Source organism: Quercus robur, chromosome 3, assembly GCF_932294415.1.
Source record: "Quercus robur chromosome 3, dhQueRobu3.1, whole genome shotgun sequence".
In the NCBI taxonomy this organism is placed as follows: Eukaryota; Viridiplantae; Streptophyta; class Magnoliopsida; order Fagales; family Fagaceae; genus Quercus; species Quercus robur.
Window position 1 is genome coordinate 22,140,365 of NC_065536.1, and position 20,605 is coordinate 22,160,969.

Consider the following 20,605-nt stretch of genomic DNA (forward strand, 5'->3'; position numbering starts at 1 on the left):
CACCAATTTCTTAAAAGTTAGAGGATAAAAAAAAAAAAAAAAAACTTTTTTCTTCCTTGTCACAAAATGGTAGTTGATTAAAGATATTTTTTAAATATATCAAATCTTTTTGTTAGTAATGGCTCAAGTATTTTGAAATTTAATGTTTTAAAATCTGTGTACTACACATTGGGTTATAAATTTCTTAGTTTATATCTTGATTTGGTTTATAATTACATAATAATAAGAATATTGTATATATAAGAGGAGAGAGGGGGGGGGGGGGGTGAGACCCTTATTAACGACTTGATTTTTCATTCAGCTCCAAGGTCAAATTTGTGGTTCCCCCACTGATTGTAAGCTCATTCGTCATAACCCATCTTGAGTTGAGGGGGGACTATTAGAATATACAGGTCATTGTCAGGGCCTATAACCATTATTAGCTTTCTTGGTCCGTGGTCCTGCTTTATTTGCACAACAATTCTAGCGCTTGTGTTGTGTGTAAGACCACAACTTTTGTTATAGTTTACTCACGTGATAAGTTATGAATGGTAAATTAAAAATGATGGATTCACAACTTATCGCATGATCAAATTGTGATAAAAGTTATAATTTTAGCATCACTCTCCTTGGATAATTAACACACATGATAATATATAATATGGAAAAGTAAAGTTTTCTTCCCTAGAGTTTAGATTTTTACTGTTTTCGTTTTTAAACTATTAAAAGTTGTTTTTATTTCTTAAACTATTAATAAAGTTATATGTCATTCCATCTAATTTCCTTAACTTTCTATCCTATATATGTAATAGAATGTGTAAGGACTCGATTTGTGACGACCCATAATAGTGTTGGGTTCGCACGTAAAAAGGCCCAAACAATATCATTTATAGAGCGTGGGTTTGAAAGGCTAGGCCTTAGTCACCAGACGGTGGGTTTTTCGTGGTGTTTGTACATAATTAAATCGTGTTCACCCTAGGAATCTTTCTCTTGAAGGCGGGTTGGAAGGCTCTGGTTTTTGGCCATTTTTCCCAACCCCTTCCTCTGGATGCTTACTTTTCCTTTTATACTAGCCTATATCCCTTATCCAACGTCCACGTGTGGGTTCGATTTTCCAAAACTGATACTTGTCCCATCAGCCCATACCTAGAGTGGTTGGGGGTGGTTGTAAAAACTAAAGAGTATGGCTCTGTCAGGTGCAGAGTATTGAATGGCAGTAAAGGCAGTTTTCCTGTTGTCCTTGGTCGTTATTCTATCCAACGTACCCTTCTCTATTAACCTAGATATTTTTAGATTTTTTTTCAAGCTGTTCCTATACCGTTTTTGCCCTTCCTTCCAGGGATACCTCGGATATGCCGAGGACAGAATCATCCTCGGCTGCGTCTCAAGACTATTAGGACTTTTGCTACCTATCCTCGGCTATAACCTTTCTCGGCTCGGGCCTTGGGCCCCAATGTAAAAATGGGCCAAGGCCACAATTTATTGGACCCCACAATAGCTCCTCAAAATCCTACTGTCTGGCCTCTTGGTCGGAGAGGAGGGTTTTGGTCATGCCACGCCTTTATTGCGGTCTGCTTAGATCTGCCCTTCATCAATATGGGTGTCTCTTCATCTATCCAGGAAACATACCGGATTACTAGACATTCTTTTGAATTCATTCATGATGCGTTCTTGCCGCTTCATTATCCGAAACGCGCCTTTAATGATTTCCCTTTACGAGACCATTTAAATTCGACGGTTATTGACGGTGTGGGGAAATGGAATGGGTATATTCTCGTTTACCGATTTTCTTGGAAATTTGGACAGATTAAATGCCTCCGGTTTTGCCCTTCATATAAGAAGGAAAGCAAGAGGTTACCTCTCTTACACAGAGCACTTTCAATCCTTTTGAAGTCTGAAAATCCTTAGCCTCCCCCAGAGTTTCCCTTATCCGCTTGCTTACACCTTGAATTGTGATAAGTCCAAGATAGGAGTGGGAATGAAGAGACCATACCCTTCCCGGAAATGCTACGTTCTTGCGAAGCTCAAAATGGCTCGGTCAGGGCAGGGATGGGAGAGACTCAAGATACTTCTCATCCTCTTTTCAGTCAAAATCCGAAGTAGGGGCTCGTCGCGTCAAACTTTTGGTGCGGCTGAGCTGGGATCACCCATTATCAGTACCAGTCGCTCTCTTGTGAGCATAGCTAACATGGCACCAGCGTGTTAGGAGTCAGGACTGACACAGGGACAGAGTATCCCTGCTTCTTCCTCTCTTCCTTCACTAGTGCCTCCTTTTGCCTCTCCTTCTTCTTCTTTCCCATCACCAGATCCATCTTGGTGCTTGTGAACATAGCTAACATGGCACCAGCGTGTTAGGAGTCAGGACTAACGCAGGGACAAAGTATCCCTGCTTCTTCCTCTCTTCCTTCACTGGTGCCTCCTTTTGCCTCTCCTTCTTCTTCTTTCCCATCACCAGATCCATTCTGGTGCTTTTCCTTCTTCCTCTTCCGCCAAGGAAGGTCCTCATCTCAATATGGGTGCCACTGGGGCAGAGTTTGGAAAGACTTGGGAGCAGAGCTTAAAAAGATTTATGTTTGTTTTTTTTTTTATTGTTTTTGTAACTCATTTTCTATATAGGCTTTGTTTAAGCCCTTCATTGTACGTTGTAACACCTCTTTACATTAATATAGGTCGTCATTTCTTGATTTCGTATATTCTATCTCTTCTTTTGAAGTAGTTATGCCGTGAATAGACGTACTATCCTGTAAATTTTTTATTTTTTTTTTAATTTTTATACTATGAACAATGCTTAAGGCCGAAATCCCAATTAATAAAAAGATCTTGCTCTGTGCTTATTGGAACTATCTGGCATAATAATGCCGACTTGAATAAATGGCACTTAGGGCAGAAACCCTTACTGAGAAAAAGACGTTTATAATGAACTTAATAAAATTGTTCGGCACAATAATGCCGACCTGAGAAAGCGATACTTAGGGCCAAAATCCCTTACCAAGAAAAAAGATACTATTATGAACTTATTGGAGCTATCGTGTACAATAAGACTGACCTGAAAGTGGGTTGTATACCCCAAATTTGAACGAGGTGATGGCTGAATGCTCGATGCCATGTAGGAAGTAATCATCCGAGGATATATAACCTAAAATGTACAACCCCTATTGGTCGCTGAGTAATAAGGCGTTTCGCCATCTTCCTAATAACTTTCATAGCCTTGACCTTTTCTGGTATTTGGTCCGAGGACTGAGCGACTTAGAATTCTTCTTAAGTAGCTGACTTCTCCATAGGTTTGAGTCCGAGGACCATGCAATACCTTGGTTCTGACTAAAGCTTGATTTGTAAGTAGTTGGTTTCCCCATAGGTTTGAGTCCGAGGACCATGCAATACCTTAGTTCTGTCCAAAACTTGATTTTTAAGTAGTTGGTTTCCCCATAGGTTTGAGTCCGAGGACCATGCAATACCTTGGTTCTGTCCAAAACTTGATTTTGATAAGTAGTTGGTTTCCCCATAGGTTTGAGTTTGAAGACCATGCAATACCTTGGTTCTATCCAAAACTTGATTTTTAAGTAGTTGGTTTCCCCATAGGTTTGAGTCCGAGGACCATGCAATACCTTGGTTCTGTCCAAAACTTGATTTTGATAAGTAGTTGGTTTCCCCATAGGTTTGAGTCCGAGGACCATGCAATACCTTGGTTCTGTCCAAAACTTGATTTTGATAAGTAGTTGGTTTCCTTATAGGTTTGAGTTTGAGGACCATGCAATACCTTGGTTCTGTCCAAAACTTGATTTTTAAGTAGTTGGTTTCCCCATAGGTTTGAGTCCGAGGACCATGCAATACCTTAGTTTTGTCCAAAACTTGATTTTGATAAGTAGTTGGTGGAAGTAACCCCTCGGCTATGGAGCGGGACTTTGGTTTAGGGGGATTAGCTCCTCGGCCAAGCCCCTAGAACCCTTCGTGCTGCTGATGCTACGAAGCACAGCCCCTAGTGAAGAAACGTAGCCCCTAGTGGAACTTTGTGCTTAAACACTACACCCAGCTGTTTGAAATGATGTGAATGATCGTCCCAACCCACGACCTGTGCCAAAACACAAGCCTTTCCCACAGACGGCGCCAATTGTAATGACTCGATTTGTGACGACCCATAATAGTGTTGAGTTCGCACGTAAAAAGGCCCAAACAATATCATTTATAGAGCGTGGGTTTGAAAGGCTAGGCCTTAGTCACCAGACGGTGGGTTTTTCGTGGTGTTCGTACATAATTAAATCGTGTTCACCCTAGGAATCTTTCTCCTGAAGGCGGGTTGGGAGGCTCTGGTTTTTGGCCATTTTTCCCAACCCCTTCCTCTGGATGCTTACTTTTCCTTTTATACTAGCCTGTATCCCTTATCCAACGTCCACATGTGGGTTCGATTTTCCAGGACTGATACTTGTCCCATTAGCCCATACCCAGAGTGGTTGGGGGTGGTTGTAAAAGCTGAAGAATATGGCTCTGTCAGGTGCAGAGTATTGAATGGCAGTAAAGGCAGCTTTCCTGTTGTCCTTGGTCGTTATTCTATCCAGCGTACCCTTCTCTATTAACCTAGATTTTTTTAGATTTTTTTTCAAGCTGTTCCTATACCGTTTTTGCCCTTCCTTCTAGGGATACCTCGGATATGCCGAGGACAGAATCATCCTCGGCTGCGTCTCAAGACTATTAGGACTTTTGCTACCTATCCTCGGCTATAACGTTCCTCGGCTCGGGCCTTGGGCCCCAATGTAAAAATGGGCCAAGGCCACAATTTATTGGACCCCACAGAATGTATAAGTGACAACATTAGCTAATTTCACATGGAGCACTAGATTTTTTTTTTTTTTTTTTAAGCATAGTTTATCAAACAATTTATTATACTTTTAAAAGCCAGACAAGTGGCATGATTTGATTGGTAACGCACATTAACAAGGACAGAATCATCCTCGGCTGCGTCTCAAGAATCATCCTCAGCCGAGGACAGAATCATCCTCGGCTGCGTCTCAAGACTATTAGGACTTTTGCTACCTATCCTCAGCTATAACCTTCCTCGGCTCGGGCCTTGGGCCCCAATGTAAAAATGGGCCAAGGCCACAATTTATTGGACCGCACAGAATGTATAAGTGACAACATTAGCTAATTTCACATGGAGCACTAGATTTTTTTTTAAAAGCATAGTTTATCAAACAATTTATTATACTTTTAAAAGCTAGACAAGTGGCAAGATTTGATTGGTAACGCAGATTAACAAGGTTTTTTTTAATAAAAAAATAAAAATAAAAGTAGCGTCTTGAGACTATTTTGAGCATCAGAGACTTAAAAGTTTTATTTAGAGCATAGCAAAATTGCTATTTTACATCCGCACACACCCAAAAATTGAGCCAAATTTGACACTAAGTTTGCTAAAGGAATGAGACTGGAAACCCAAAGAGATTTCAAATCAAGGGGAAGTATGGAGATGATAGTACGAACAAGAGCAGAAAGTGGTGCCATGACACATGATGGAGGAGGCATGGAAAAGGCTTAGCAAAACTTTGTGCTTTTTAGTAAGCCTCCATTTTTGTTTTACAACTATAATCTTGCCAACTTTAAGCAAATAAAAAAATAAAAAATCCAAAAGCACTTACTTTATAGTTGATTTTAATGTTATTTCATGTTTTGTGTATAACTTGCAAATGCATTTTCATTTCTTTTATTTTTGAGTTTTTTTTTTATTTTTTTTTTTTTTTGGGTATTGAAAGAAATATGAAAAATCAAAAGAGGTTAGAAAACATGTTGAAGTCCATGTATATGTGAAAAAAATACAGGTCATCCCAAGTTGATGTGACTCATTAAAGTATAGGTAAGTGTTATAAAAATAAAAAATTATTTTAGATCAATAAATTTTGACTTGACCTTGATCTGACTCAAATCCAGCTAGGACTGAGTTTTCTCTTTGGTTGGATTAGATGAGACCACCTAAGCCTTGTGGCATTGGCACTTAGTGGTAGAGCTCCAAATTAGGTGAAAGCATGTGATATCTTGTCGAGATCTACCCAAATCTAGACTCTCTCTCCAGATCTAGTAAGATCTCACTAGATCTATGAAGAGATAGTAGCATTTGAAGTAGGAGATGACAAACTTGAAAGAGATGGTTGCTTTGAGGAGGAGACGTAGTTGGAGGAAGTGATGGCAGCTTTGAAGAAGAAGGTGACAATGTAGAAGGATGGAAATAACCCTAATTAGATCTTAAAGAATATGTACATCTCTTTGTGAATGGAGGGAAATAACCGTAATTAGATCTTGATGCTTGTTCTAGCCTTTTCTTTTAAATTCGATGGTAGACGTCAAATTAATTATTCTTAAAAATATAGTTTAATGGTATATTTCTTATCCGCTAATGCATAAGGATTTTTTTTTTTTTTTTTTTTTATGATTTCAAAAAAAACCAGTATAATAACATTATTCTTTCAATTTAAAATTACAATTTTTTATTTTTAATTAATTATATATATATTTTTAAATCAAAACACAAAAACACCTATAAAAGAAAATGAATGAAATTTTAATACAAAAACACACCATAAATTCACTCAAAAGTCATGTTAACTTTTAATAGAGAATGTAGTAAATTATAATAACACACAGAACACACTCCTATCGAATCTCGAGCCTTGATGGAACGAAATGTAAAATTAAAGAACCTTAAAATATTTTGACCTATTCATCAACGACACTTTCTAATTTTAGTTCACTCGTAACAACATGATTCTCCCTGTCTCTTTTCTTTTCAGATTTTTTGCACAAGATGTTGGACAAATTTCCAACGGCAATTCTGCAGGAAGCCGATGACTATGGCTGGATTCCTCTTCATTATGCTGCATATTTAGGCAATGTAAAAGTTGTAGAACTATTTTTGAAAAAAGATAGTTCCCTTGCTTACATAAAGGACAAAGAGGGCATGTATGCTCTTCACATTTCAGCTAGGAAAGGACATGTGGGTGTAATGAGAACACTCATTAGAAATTGTCCAGAAACCTGTGAACTGTTGGACAATAAAGGTAGGACAGCTCTTCATCTTGCCGTGGAAACTGGGAACAAAAATGCAGTGGAAATATTGCTCAAAGAATTAGCTTTTCAGGATCTCATAAATGAGCAAGATAAAGAAGGAAACACGCCTTTACATCTAGCTGCAATCAATGGGCGTTATACAATACTGTTGATGCTAGCAGATGACAGGAGAGTCGACAAGTGGGCTATGAACGAGGAGGGGATGAACACTGCTGACATTATTCAGTTAGATAATCGGCTTTTAAGCTCTGAAAAGGTATGTCTCGTGAAACTTTGTATATATTGATGAAAAATTATATTAGTTTTACCAAAGAAAAACTTCTGTAGGAAAACGCTAGTCTTCTGGAATTTTCAGAAAAGATTACGGATTCTGTTCCCTTAGTATTGATATGAAAAGTAACTAGATTAGAGCATTAAGAACCTATTCTTTTGTATTTAGTTAACCATTTTTTTAAAACTCATCTAATTCTGTATGCTATACCCTGTTTCATTAAAATGTTTTTTCTTCCAAATCATTTGCTTCTTATGAGAGCCACCAATCCTTCTCCCCCGTGAAGATTTACATGTAGCGGGTGCCATTGACACAACACCAGAACACAAACTAACTTGAATCACAGAATTATTTAACAGTAGCACCACACACAAATCAAAACCACCAATGAACAATAATAGAGGATGCAAAACCGACCCATCAAATCCAAGAATATCCACAAATCTCACAAAGAAATCAAATAGAGACTGAGAAACCCACTCATAATCAGGAAAAAACTCAAGAAATCGGTAACAAATGAAAAAATATACCTCAAGAATCCAAGAAGACTTAAGAGAAAAACACACAAAATCCTCGGCCTATGATGTGGCCAGGACTGGTGTCATGGTCATGCTTCAACACATGCCAATCTGGGTAAAGTGAGAGAGAGAGAGAGTCGGATAGGCTACATGCAGCAAATACCAATCATAATTTTTTAAGAAGAATGAAACACTAAGCTCATTGTTTTCTTCAAGGTTGTCAAAATCAGGATTTTACGTAGGATCGTGGGAGGTAGGTGATATCGTAGATCATAGAATTGGATCGTGGATCGTAAGATCCTACATTATTTGAGAAAAAAAATAAAAAATACACATTGGTATATTAAATAATTACATAAATTATACATTTATTGATATAATTACCATATATCATTACATCCATTTGTAAACATCATTTAAAGAGGCCAAAAACCTCAAAATGTGACACTCTATTGGAATATTTTTTATTTGGGTTCAATTGACACTCTCTCTACATTAGAGTGGAAAAACTTGGTCTATTAAGATTTTATTTTTCATTTAGGTCCAACTAAGCCTTCTGTTAAGTTAAAGAAGATTACAAGAAACCAAGGTCGTTCGAGATAGTCAGAATCGTACGATCCTACCGATCCTGAACGATCACAAAAATCCTTGAAATATCTAGATCGTTTTGGGAAGGTAGGATCGTAAAATCATAGGATTATAGGATCTAAATCGGGATTCTGACAATCATGGCTTTCTCTATCATACACAACCCTCCTTCTGCCACAACCACAACCCCAATGAAAGGAAGAAATTTTTTTTTTTTTTTTTTTAAACTTAAGTGGAAGGATAAAAAAATAAAAACCTTTTTTCTCTTATTTTTGAGTTAATTTTCAAAAGAAGTTTATACATTCGTCATAATTTTATGAATGTACAATTAATTTAAGTTACCAATATATATAATTTATGACTAACAGGATTGTAACATTATTTAACTCGATACCACCCAAGAGTGTGGCCTAGCGGTAGGAGCTTTAGTTTCATTATGTCTATGAGTCCAAGGGTTGTGATTCAAGTAGTGGCACCTACATTCCCCTACTTGTCCAGTTTGGGGGTGAGGTGTCTTGGTAGCCCTGTGATGGCTTGGGTGGTACCCATTGATTGGTTACAACAACCCGTAGGGCGTGGGAATAGTGAATTTATACTGGAGATCCCATTTTTTGGCCTTAAAAAAAACATTATTTAACTCGGTGTGAAGTACACTAGACATTTTCTCAAAATCATATATCTGAAAAAGAGAATATTATTTATAAATTTATAAACATTTTAATTTTTAAATGCAGGGGCCATATGCATATACACTTCAATTTATAAAAAAGAAAAGAAAATAGAATAGTTCATTTTGACTAAATTTTTTTGGGAGCCATTGCCCAAATGTGGCTCTGCCATGGAGGAAATAATTCCACATTCAGGGGTGGAGCTACATGTATGAGTGGGGAGGCCATGCTTTTGATTGATGTGGCGACATAGGTGGCTGCCTGATCTTAATCACAGTAAGATTATTTCTCCCAGAATTGATTCTTCAGTTCATCGAGTTTGTGATTTGTTCTTCCCTGATACAAGAGTTTGGGACTCGGGTCATCTCGAGAGCTATTTAATTCCGTGGGAGGCATAATTGGTGAGGAGGATTCAAGTCTGTGAGGATGGGGCAAAAGACACTCTGATTTGGCCTCTAACTAGTGATGGGGATTATAGTGTTAGGAGTGCTTACCGAATGCTAGTATCTGCCGATTCTATTCTTCAGCCGAGCTCATCAATTTCGGGTAGTCCTGGGTTGGTGTGGAAGAAAATTTGGAAGATGAGAGTTCCTAATAAGATCTGGCACTTTATTTGGCGCGCTGCAAAGGATTCTCTACCTACGAAACAGAACTTAAAAGTTCGGCATATCCCAATTGATGAGGTTTGTGATGGGTGTGGTGAGTATACGGAGTCGACTGTGCACTGCTTATGGCTCTGTGATCAGGTGCGGTCAGTATGGATGTCGCTCCAGGATTTTCGGTCTTTGGTTCATAAGAAGTTTCGGACCTTTTATGAATTATTGGAGGAGGTTCTCAGTATGGAGTCGAATAGGAAGGTAGCTCTGTTCGTCACTGTGGCATGGTGTTTATGGTAGCGTCGAAATCGTATGAGGGAACTTCAGCCATCTTGGCAGCTTCATGAGCTGGGTGAACATGCGTAAAGGATGGTTGATGAATTTTGGAACGTGAATTCAAAAGAGCATGGTGTGTCTATCCCTCATTCAGTGGTTCGCTGGTCTCCACCGCCTGAGGATCGTTTCAAAATAAATTTTGATGCAGCTTATTTTGAGGATTCGGGTTTAGCAGGTATTGGTGTAGTCTGTCGAGATCATTCCGGGCAAGCTATTGCGGCACTGTGTCAGAATTTGGGCAAGGTACAGTCAACTGAGATGGCTGAAGCTTTGGCTGCTCGAAGGGCTGTGATTTTCACCAGGGAGATGAGTTTGTTTGACATTATTGTTGAAGGTGACTGCCTTACTGTTATTCAGGCTTTGCTGCGTGTTGGTCCCTGTCCGCTGCTGTTTGGCCATATCATTGATGAGACAAAAAGACTTGGTGGAGTATTACGAAGTTGTATGTTCCAACATGTCAGGAGGGATGGGAATAGATTAGCTCACTGTTTAGCTAAAAAAGCAGTTTTATCTGTAGGTTTTGAGGTTTGGGTAGAAGACTTACCCGAGGACGTGGATGTTGTTTTCCAGTCGGATCTTTCTTAAGTTTGGTTTTTGTTTCGTTTTTTTTTTTTTTTTTTTTTTTTTTTTTTTTTTGTAGTTCATTATATTATTAATAAAATTTCACTTATCAATCAAATGTTTAAATTTCAAGTTTTTGTATTTAAAATTGTGCATGAAAGATGGGCTTCTAGGTTGAATATTAAATAGCATATGATTGGTATGAAACTTGGTATACGTGTTAAAAACATAAATAATATATAATCCAATGGTGAGATTTTTGAAATATTAATCTAATAAAAAGTTATTATGTAGTGTAACATTAGTTAGAGTTATACTAAATGTAGCTTTAAGTAACAAAACTTTTCGAACCTAACAAAACTAACTTGAATTACGGAACAAGTAATATAACACCACACATAAAACAAGATCACCACCAATAATAGAAAATGCAAAACCGACCCACCAAATCCAAGAATATCCACAAATCTCACAAAGAAATCAAATAGTGATTGAGAAACTCACTCATAATCAAGAAAACACTTAAGAAATCGAAAACAAATGAGAAAAAAAAAAATCCCTCAAGAATCCAAGAAGACTGAAGAGAAAAATCCACAAAAATCATTGGCTTATGATGTTGCTAGGACTTATGTCATGAACGTGCTTCAGCACATACACTAGTGGTGCCAAGTGTTAATCAAGGTGGTCACAGGACCACCCTAAATTTTTTTATTTATTTAATATAACTTTTAAAAAATTGAGTTTTAAATTAATATGGGTCTTTTGACCACTTTAGAAAGGAAAAAAAAAAAAAAAAAAAAAAAACAAACAAACAAACTTGACTGCCCTTAAAAAATACACTTGAACACCCTTTATAACAATTGAGCTTGTTTGTTCATTTAGACCCCTTAAACCAGATTGTTTAACCTAATTAATTAACCAAGTTGATTATTAGGTTTACTATTCATATCTAGGTTAAACAAGCATATATCATATCATGCATAAAAGCGAAAAAATAAATAACACCATAACATGATGACCTAGGAAAACCAATGAAACAAACCGTTTCAAAGTAAAAACTTAGGGAGGATTTAACCTAACCATCCTTAAGGTAAACTAAATCCACTATAAGAGAATTAAAGTTTTTACAATTAGATTTAACCTTAAATCTATTGCTACCTCCAATAATAACTTACTGACACAACCATGTGCAAGCTCCAAATCCACGAACTTCTTCTCTTTTTGGATTTACACCAATACAAGCCACCTTGCTTGTGACTTTGAGATCCCATTCAAAGGTTTCAGATCACCATCAGTAATGATCTTGATGCAGCAACTATGTTCTACTAAATGCTTAATTGTAGTTCTTGCTCTGGTAGATTCTTGTGTAATTGGAAGGTACAAAACCTCTCAGATCTCACAGAGAGTAAAACACAAGTCTTTTCAGCAGCTTCAAAACGTGGCTAAGGTTTCCCTTTTATATGTGGAGAAATTTAGATGAAACTCTAAACGTTTTTGCGGGCTTAAGCCTGTTTAAAATTTTGCAGAAAAAAACTGGACCTGCAATTTTCAATCGGTCGAGTAAGGCGGAACGACACTTCCTTTTCTGCAATCAGCTGGACTTGAACCTTGAAACAACCACTTTTAAGTATTGCCTAAAAACCTAGACTAGACATATTTTGTTCACAATTTGCCAACACAATAAAATTTGATTCTAAATATTTAAATCTAAATCTTTAAAACCTAGCAGAGCCCATTAAAATTAAAATTCAACCTCTCCAAAATTTTTGTCCATTGAATGTTGAAAAAATAAATTGCAAGAAATGCTATGTTCACAACATTTTCCCAATATTTTCATAACAAATTCTAAATAACAGGTTGTTGATGAATAGAAAATAATTTCAGTAGTACGTTCAAATTAGAACCAGTAAAAACTTACAACCTAGGTTTTGTTGTGAAATTGTTACAAAAATGTTATGAACATAACACTTCTAAAAAATTGCCCAGACAAACATATTAGCCTAAAATCTCAAATCAAATGTTTAATTATGATTTTTTTAAATTGGGTTTCAACTGGCATATTTTAAAATTGCTATTTTTTTTTTATGTAAAAAAAATGCACACTTTTCAAATAGCTAGTTTGTTAGTATTTGCTTTAGTCTTTAGACAAATTTGTTGGATTTATGTGATATATTTTTTCAAAAAGATAATGTATTTTGTTTATATTGGTACTTATTTAGGCAATATGTTAGTAATTAAATAGGAGATCAGTAGCTTAATAATTGCTTGGTTGTGTATATTGAAAAAAATGTAGCTAATAATATTAATAGTGAAACTATCATATCACACAACAATTTAAAAAAATGAAAACTTGTGAAAGAAAATTTTAAAACTTTATGTATTTGAATATGCTTTTATTTTGTGATGTTAATATATTCAAGTTTTATTATTAAATAATTTTTTAAAATTAAGTGTTTTTAATGACAACTCTAAAAAACTTTTTGAAACTGCCACTGAACACACACCAATCGTAATTTTTTAAGAAGAAGAATGTGTTAGTTTTTAGACCCCTTAAACAATTGATTAAACCTAGGTAATTAGCCAAGTTGTTACTTAGTCCAATTAAACAAGTCTAGGTTATCACAATAATAAAGATCAAATCATGCAAAGCAGCGGAAAATAAATAACACAAGATATGATCACCCAGGAAACCAAACTGGTAAAAACCTGGGGAGGATTTGACCTAGCTATCCTCAAGGTAAACTTAAATCCACTATCTTGAAAGAATCGAAGTTCATACAATAAAACTTACAAGCCCCCACGGACTCCTTCTTTCTTGAATTCCCACCAGCTACAAGCACACCCGCTTGTGTATTCTTTAAGCTTTAATGGCAACAACTGAATTGATCATCAAGGTGTAGAAAATATCTCCTCCTTGAAAACCCTAAGTTTGTGTAAAGGAAAGCTCCTCTAGATCTCACAAGAGATTTACACAAACTGCAAATATGAGCAACACTAAAACGTGGTTAGGGTTTGCCTTTTATACTTAGGACAAATAAGAAACCCTAAAAACGTTTTAAAACAAATAGGGCTGAGTTAGACGAATCTGCAGAAAAGCAATTTGCCCGAGCTTCGATCAGTCGAGTCTAAGCTTCGATCGATCGAGCCAGGCCGAAAGCCACAGTGCTTCCTGCTTTAAACTCGATTCCAACTTTACATTGACATACAACTTTGAGCTAGTTTTAAACACTCCTGAACACATTGTTTTGATCATGGTTTGCCAACAATACACATTAGAGTTCTAAATACATAAAATCCTAAACTTTAGAACCTAACAAACTCCCCCTTTGGCAATCCGTGACAAAACACAACTTAGAAGCTCAAAGTTTACAAAATGAAAAGCCCTTTACAAAATAATGCTCATAAACCAAATTCAATCCTAACTACTATCCATCAGTTGCAAGTGTAGACAGCAGCTCAATTGAATCAACCTGTATATTTCCTGAAATACTAAACAAAATGCATAACCGCATGTGTGACAGAAAAACAAAAACAGTAAATCAACAAATATGCAATCTAACTCTCCCCCTAAGTTAGATACATCAAAAACAATGTTAACTCCCCCTAAACAGAACATTCTTGTATTTTCCACACATTTCATCTAAATCTCTCCCCCTTTTTGTCACGCATTGACAAAGACAACTCAAACAAAGAGTTGACAAAAAACATACGCAACAGAGTAAGAGAAAATAGAGAAAGAAGGGAACACAAAACAATTCAACTCTATAGGAAATAGAGACAACTCCCCCTATGAACAACAAAGGTTAAAAACAAGCTTTTCCCCCAATAAAAATAGGAAAAACAAAACAAGTTTTAGGAAAAACAGTTTTAGGGAAAAATAAAGGGGGTGGGGATAAATAAAAGGACACAAACCAAGTTTTTAAAAAAAACTAAGTTGAGGATACACATGAAGAAAAAATATTCTCTCTTTCAATAAAATGCAAACATGGCACTATGTGACCCATAAACAGTTGCATGAGTAGAGAAAATATTTGCACATTGATTATCCATCATAACTCTTAAGAAAATAATTTTCTACAATTCACACATAAAAATAGCATATACTAGAAAGTACATAGCTCAAAAATTAATCAATCAATTTTTTGATCAAGTTGAGTACCCAATGTAGCAAAGTGTATGCATGTTATGTGTGAAAACAATGAGAGATATGACTGCAAAACTACAAGATGGATACAAAAACAATGCAATGCATGTGAATCCTAAACACAAATGATGCATGAAAAAAAATTGGTCAAATACTTAAAAAACTGAAAATTTTTCACTCCTCAAAGCACAATATTTCATGAATGAAATGCATGAGTATGAGATTAAAAGTTTTTCAAAAACACTTGAATTCAACCTAAATCTTCCAAAAACAAGTTTTTCAACCAATTTGTCTCCAAAACTCAAACATTAAGCACATTTTGCATCAAAATCAAGGAACTTTAATCTTGGAAGGCCAAAACAAAATCACACACAATATAATGTACCAAGTTTAACAAAGAGTAACTTGTGTAGTGTGTGTAACTAGCAAAAGCTTGAGATACATGTGAGGTGATATGTGAATAGCAATCAATCACAAAGTCTACAAAATTCATCACAAAGAATTTAAAAGAGACTATCACCTAAAGAGTTATATCATATAACTCCCACATCTCCTAGATCATAAGCTTGCAATCATGAAAGTTTCTTGTATTTATGCCTCATAATATACACACCAATTTTAATTATGTGATTTGGCATCAAGCCTAATGGTACACACCAATTTTAACATTTAAACCGAGACTACACCTTATGTTCTTTTTGTGCATGTGCTACACTTTCTCGAACACAAAATCTTATGATATGCACTAAGGTGTTCATGATTGGCTAGTGCACAATGGTGAGATGGTTATTTATGCCTTTCTCTAAAAGTTCAAGTCCAACATTTAAAAACATGTGACTTCAAGATCAAGACAAAGTGATTAAAAACTATAAACATCTTTCCCACACAACATGCACTATAAAACTTCAACTAGTAAAGTGCAATAAGTAAGCTCATCAAAACTAAACAAGGTACATAAACTTGTTATGTAAAGATAATATGGCCAATCCTTAATTATAAATCCAAGATGTGAAATACAAAACACAAAAAAACTTTTTGGTAAAAAAAATTTATAACCAAAAACTAAAAGCACACATTATGCTAAATGAACAATGCAAATGCAATGCATGACAATGTTTAACTAAGCTATAGAGGGTACATAAACAAGAAATATCAATTTCTTAATTAACCCTTGAGTACATGTACAAACTAGTACATACTCATACAAAATCAAAAATAGCTTAGCACTTATATAACACATACTATTCAAGTTTCTCCACAATGTCAAGCATGTTCTAAATCAAGAGAGAGATATCATAATTCATGTAATCCTCAAGAAAAAAGACTCAAAATAAAATATTTTTGTCTTTTTGAAAAATTTTCAATGTTTTTGGATTTTTTTTTTTTATTAAAAAAAAACCTAAGAAAAAACAAAACAACCAAAAACAAAAACAAAACATGTCCACAAACAATTGAAAGAATTAAATCAGGGACAAGTCAGCAACACTCACCTTAGAGAATCTTTTCTCACCCATATAGCACGAGTCTTCGACTTTGTAAGTGAAAATCCATGTGAAGTAGAGTGTATATGAGGAATTACACCAATCTTCTGAGAAAGACTAAAATCCTGCAAATTCCTTTCACAAGTCAACAAGCTCAAATTTTTCAAAAAAATATGAAACAATTTATATGGACTTATGGCAGGAGAAATATCATCACAAATCCTAGACTGAAACATAGAATGCTTAAATTTCAGTTTATGACAATTAGGACGAATGTGACCATGGACACCACAAAAGTGGCAGACAGGAACAAATTTAGGAACATCAGTATTCCTAACAATAAGTCTAGTCTCAGATTTTGGTTTTTGCCTCAACAAAGAACAATTTGGTCTAATATGACCAACAACACCACAAAAGTGACAAGTAGGCACAAAAACAGATTTATTATGCTCTCTAACAGTAGGTTTAGACATAGGTTTAGAAACATCAGCGTCAACATCAGAACTTTTACCTTTGTCTAACCTAGCAAAATAAGTATTTTCTTTATTATTCCTCTTAAAAGGAGGGATATAAACTTTCTCAATTTTAGGCTTAAGAGAAACAAAAACACTTCTGTTATCAACAGCAGATTTGGTACAAGTCAAATTTTCAATTTTAGATTTAGATTCAACTAACTCTTGTTCCAAGCTTTTCATCTTCTCATCTTGAGAGGAAATTTGATTTCTCAAAAATTCATTCTTTTTATTAGATTCATCTAATCTAACAATCAATTCCTCTTTTTCAAGATTAGCCAATTTTAACTCTTCCTTTAATTTCTTAGCAATTTTCATAGATTTCAATAATTCCTTACGAAGAGTTTCACAGGCATCAATTAAATCAACAGAAGCATGAGTAGAAACATGATCAAAAAGACACTTCAAATTATCCATGACAATAGGGGTCAAGGATCAGCTCTTAGATCAAAAGATCTAAAACAAAAGAGCAACCCGCTCTGGTACCACTTGTTAGTTTTTAGACCCCTTAAACAATTGATTAAACCTAGGTAATTAGCCAAGTTGTTACTTAGTCCAATTAAACAAATCTAGGTTATCACAATAATAAAGATCAAATCATGCAAAGCAGCGGAAAATAAATAACACAAGATATGATCACCCAGGAAACCAAACCGATAAAAACCTGGGGAGGATTTGACCTAGCTATCCTCAAGGTAAACTTGAATCCACTATCTTGAAAGAATCGAAGTTCATACAATAAGACTTACAAGCCCCCACGCTCGACTTCTTATTGCTACCAACCAGTAGAACTTACTAACACGACCACGTGCAAGCTCCGAATCCACGGACTCCTTCTTTCTTGGATTCCCACCAGCTACAAGCACACCCGCTTGTGTATTCTTTAAGCTTTAATGGCAGTAACTGAATTGATCATCAAGGTGTAGAAAATATCTCCTCCTTGAAAACCCTAAGTTTGTGTAAAGGAAAGCTCCTCTAGATCTCACAAGAGATTTACACAAACCGCAAATATGAGCAACACTAAAACGTGGCTAGGGTTTGCCTTTTATACTTAGGACAAATAAGAAACCCTAAAAACGTTTTAAAACAAATAGGGCTGAGTTGGACGAATCTGCAAAAAAGCAATCTGCCCGAGTTTCGATCGGTCGAGCCTAAGCTTCGATCGATCGAGCCAGGCCGAAAGCCACTGTGCTTCCTGCTTTAAACTCGATTCTAACTTTACATTGACATACAACTTTGAGCTAGTTTTAAACACTTCTAAACACATTGTTTTGATCATGGTTTGCCAACAATATACATTAGAGTTCTAAATACATAAAATCCTAAACTTTAGAACCTAACAGAATGAAATAATAAGCTAATTGCTTTCTCTATCAAACACAACCCTCCTTCTGCCACAACCTCGACTCCAATGTAAGGAAGAAATTTTTTTTTTTTTTTTTTTTTTAATAAGAGGAAAGCTCAAAAAATAAAAACCCTTTTTTCTCCTTTTATTTTTGAGTTAATTGTCAAAAGAAGTTTATATGTTCATCATAATTTTATGAATGTCCAATTAATTTAAGTTACCAATATATATAATTTATCACTAAGAGGATTGTAACATTATTTAAGTTGGTGTGAAATACACTAGACTTTTTTCTCAAAATCATATATTTGAAAAAGAGAATATTATTTATAAATTTATAAAAAATTTAATTTTAAAATACAGGAGCCATATGCATATGTACTTCAATTATTATTACTATTTAATTTAGAATAGTTCATACATATATTTTCAATTTTTGATTAAATTCTTTTGGGAGCCATTGCCCCAATGTGGCTCTGCCATGGAGGAAAGAATACCACATTGTTGAACTCTCAAAGTATTGAATAAATGCTCAAACAAAAACTTGTAGGACTTATTAATGTCAAAGTGGAGTGGAGACTACATTCTACTGAGCTTGGAACGAGTGGTTAGACAAACTACCAAAGTGCAGACTCGTGAGACAGAAGAGCTTGAAGAATTTCATGATGCACAGGAGATATTGTCTGCAGGAACGGGTGGTGCCAATAATGTGAAAGACACACCTCCAAAAGACGATGCTGGAATAGACACACCTATAGCCAAATTCAATATAACGGCAATGACAATATTTACAACCGTCACCTTCGCAGCAGCCTTTCAAGTTCCTGGTGGATACGAGAACACGGGCTTGGCAGTTTTGCGCAAAAGCAAACACTTTCGAACCTTTCTGATGTTTGATTGTTTGGCCTTTGGTACCTCAGCTGCGGTAATGTGCATCCACATTGCGTTTACAGTTTTTCCAAAAGTAAAATATCCTCGCCTCGCCCAGTACGCAGAAATGCTACAAGTACCGTTAGTTGAATTCTCCATTTTTTGGATGATCATAGCCTTTTATGGGGGCGTACAAGCAGTCTTGGAAGAGGATAACCCTTCAAACCTTGCTCATTGGGTTACGGTTTTTTTAGTGATTTCCATTCTAATCCCCTTACTTCTGATTTTTTGTTGTACAATGTATGCGGTTAAGTTTTAGATTGTTAGCTACATTTTTTATTCAAAATAAAATGTTGTAAGTGTTGTTTAAATTAGTTTAGTTTGTATTAAAGCGAATCAAAGATGCAGAATTTCATTAATCAAGCTTCAGAACAATCGCTAATGCAAAATAATTTTTTTTTTCGAGAGAAATTCAAGATAGAAAGTTGGCAAAAATGCAAAACTCATCATTTAAGTTTCACTTGAATTCATTTCAATCATTTAACTTTATTTTCATTCAGTTGAGTCCGCTAATAAGTTTTAAATATGTTCAATTAAGACTTTCGTCCACTTCTGTTAAGTACTTAATTGCTATTAAAGTGTCCAATTTTGATTTTCTTCGATAAAAAAAAAAAAAAAAATTTGAAAAAGAAAAAGAATAGATCTAGTTTTCCAAATTGACGTGATGAAGAAACAGCGGTAACCCAACCCAAGAAATACACTTCTTCTTTACCTTTACCACCTTTCTCTTCTAACTCCACCTCTTCCTCAACCCTACTTTAAACTCAAACCTTAGTTCTCAACCCTCTCATAGTCCCCACAAACCAAACCAAGGAATTGGCGATCAACACAATTTGAATTCCTTGTTCTCATACGCCTCCTCCCTCCCCCCCTCTCTCTCTCTCTCTCTCTCTCTCTCTCTCTCTCTCCTTCAGATTTTTGCAACTGTAATTTGATCAATTTGGTGGGGTTTTTTTTATTTTATTTTCAAGTTTGATCAATGAACTTTAAGATTAGTATTTTGTTGTATGTGTTTTTTGTAAAATTCTGAACTCTCTCTCTCTCTAAATAGAAAAAACTGATTTTATTGATCAGAGAAAGAATACAATCCAATTAATTATAATTCACTACCTCTATTCCTATATATACACAATCTAATACGAGATAAAAGTGAAAATAACCAACTCCCAATTTTGGAGGGAAAAACTATTACAACAGAATCTATCTAATTAAGACACGTGTACCTCAGCTAACTGCCTTCTAACTTCCTAACCCGTGTGGCATCATCATCTCCTGAATTGAATGAATTATTTGATCATAGCAAGGTGCTGCTTCAATCAGGTCCATCAATTCTTCATTGCTCCATTCTGATTCTGCAGTAGTAATTTGATCACAATTGCATCTCAAGGCTTTCCCTGATGTTGTGAGTAACTCTGCCTAGCTCCTTGCTGCTTTCCTTGATGCAGATGCTTCTTAATTTCAACAGTTTTTCTCATTTTGAATTTTAGTCATTGGAGTTTAGAACCCACAGATTCTCTTATGTATAATGAAATTTATATTCAATTAATACACATATATATATATATATATATAAAAGAATGTGTAAAATTGTGAGATCTTAAAAATTTATGTAGCAAATAGTATAAT

General features: G+C 35.4%; 1 protein-coding gene across 2 annotated transcripts in view; it reads left to right on the top strand.

Annotated features, from left to right (window-relative positions):
* Window positions 1-20,605, top strand: part of LOC126717487 (ankyrin repeat-containing protein NPR4-like) — a 105,991-nt gene that overhangs the window by 7,938 nt on the left and 77,448 nt on the right. Inside the window, exons 4-5 of one of the 2 annotated variants that reach the window (XM_050419234.1) lie at window positions 6,753-7,285; window positions 18,600-19,338. In XM_050419234.1, coding sequence (XP_050275191.1) covers window positions 6,753-7,285; window positions 18,600-19,238 — 1,172 coding nt within the window. In that variant the 3' untranslated portion in view covers window positions 19,239-19,338. Of the gene's footprint in view, window positions 1-6,752; window positions 7,286-18,599; window positions 19,339-20,605 lie in introns of those variants that run through there. The other variant, XM_050419235.1, reaches the window with a different exon arrangement.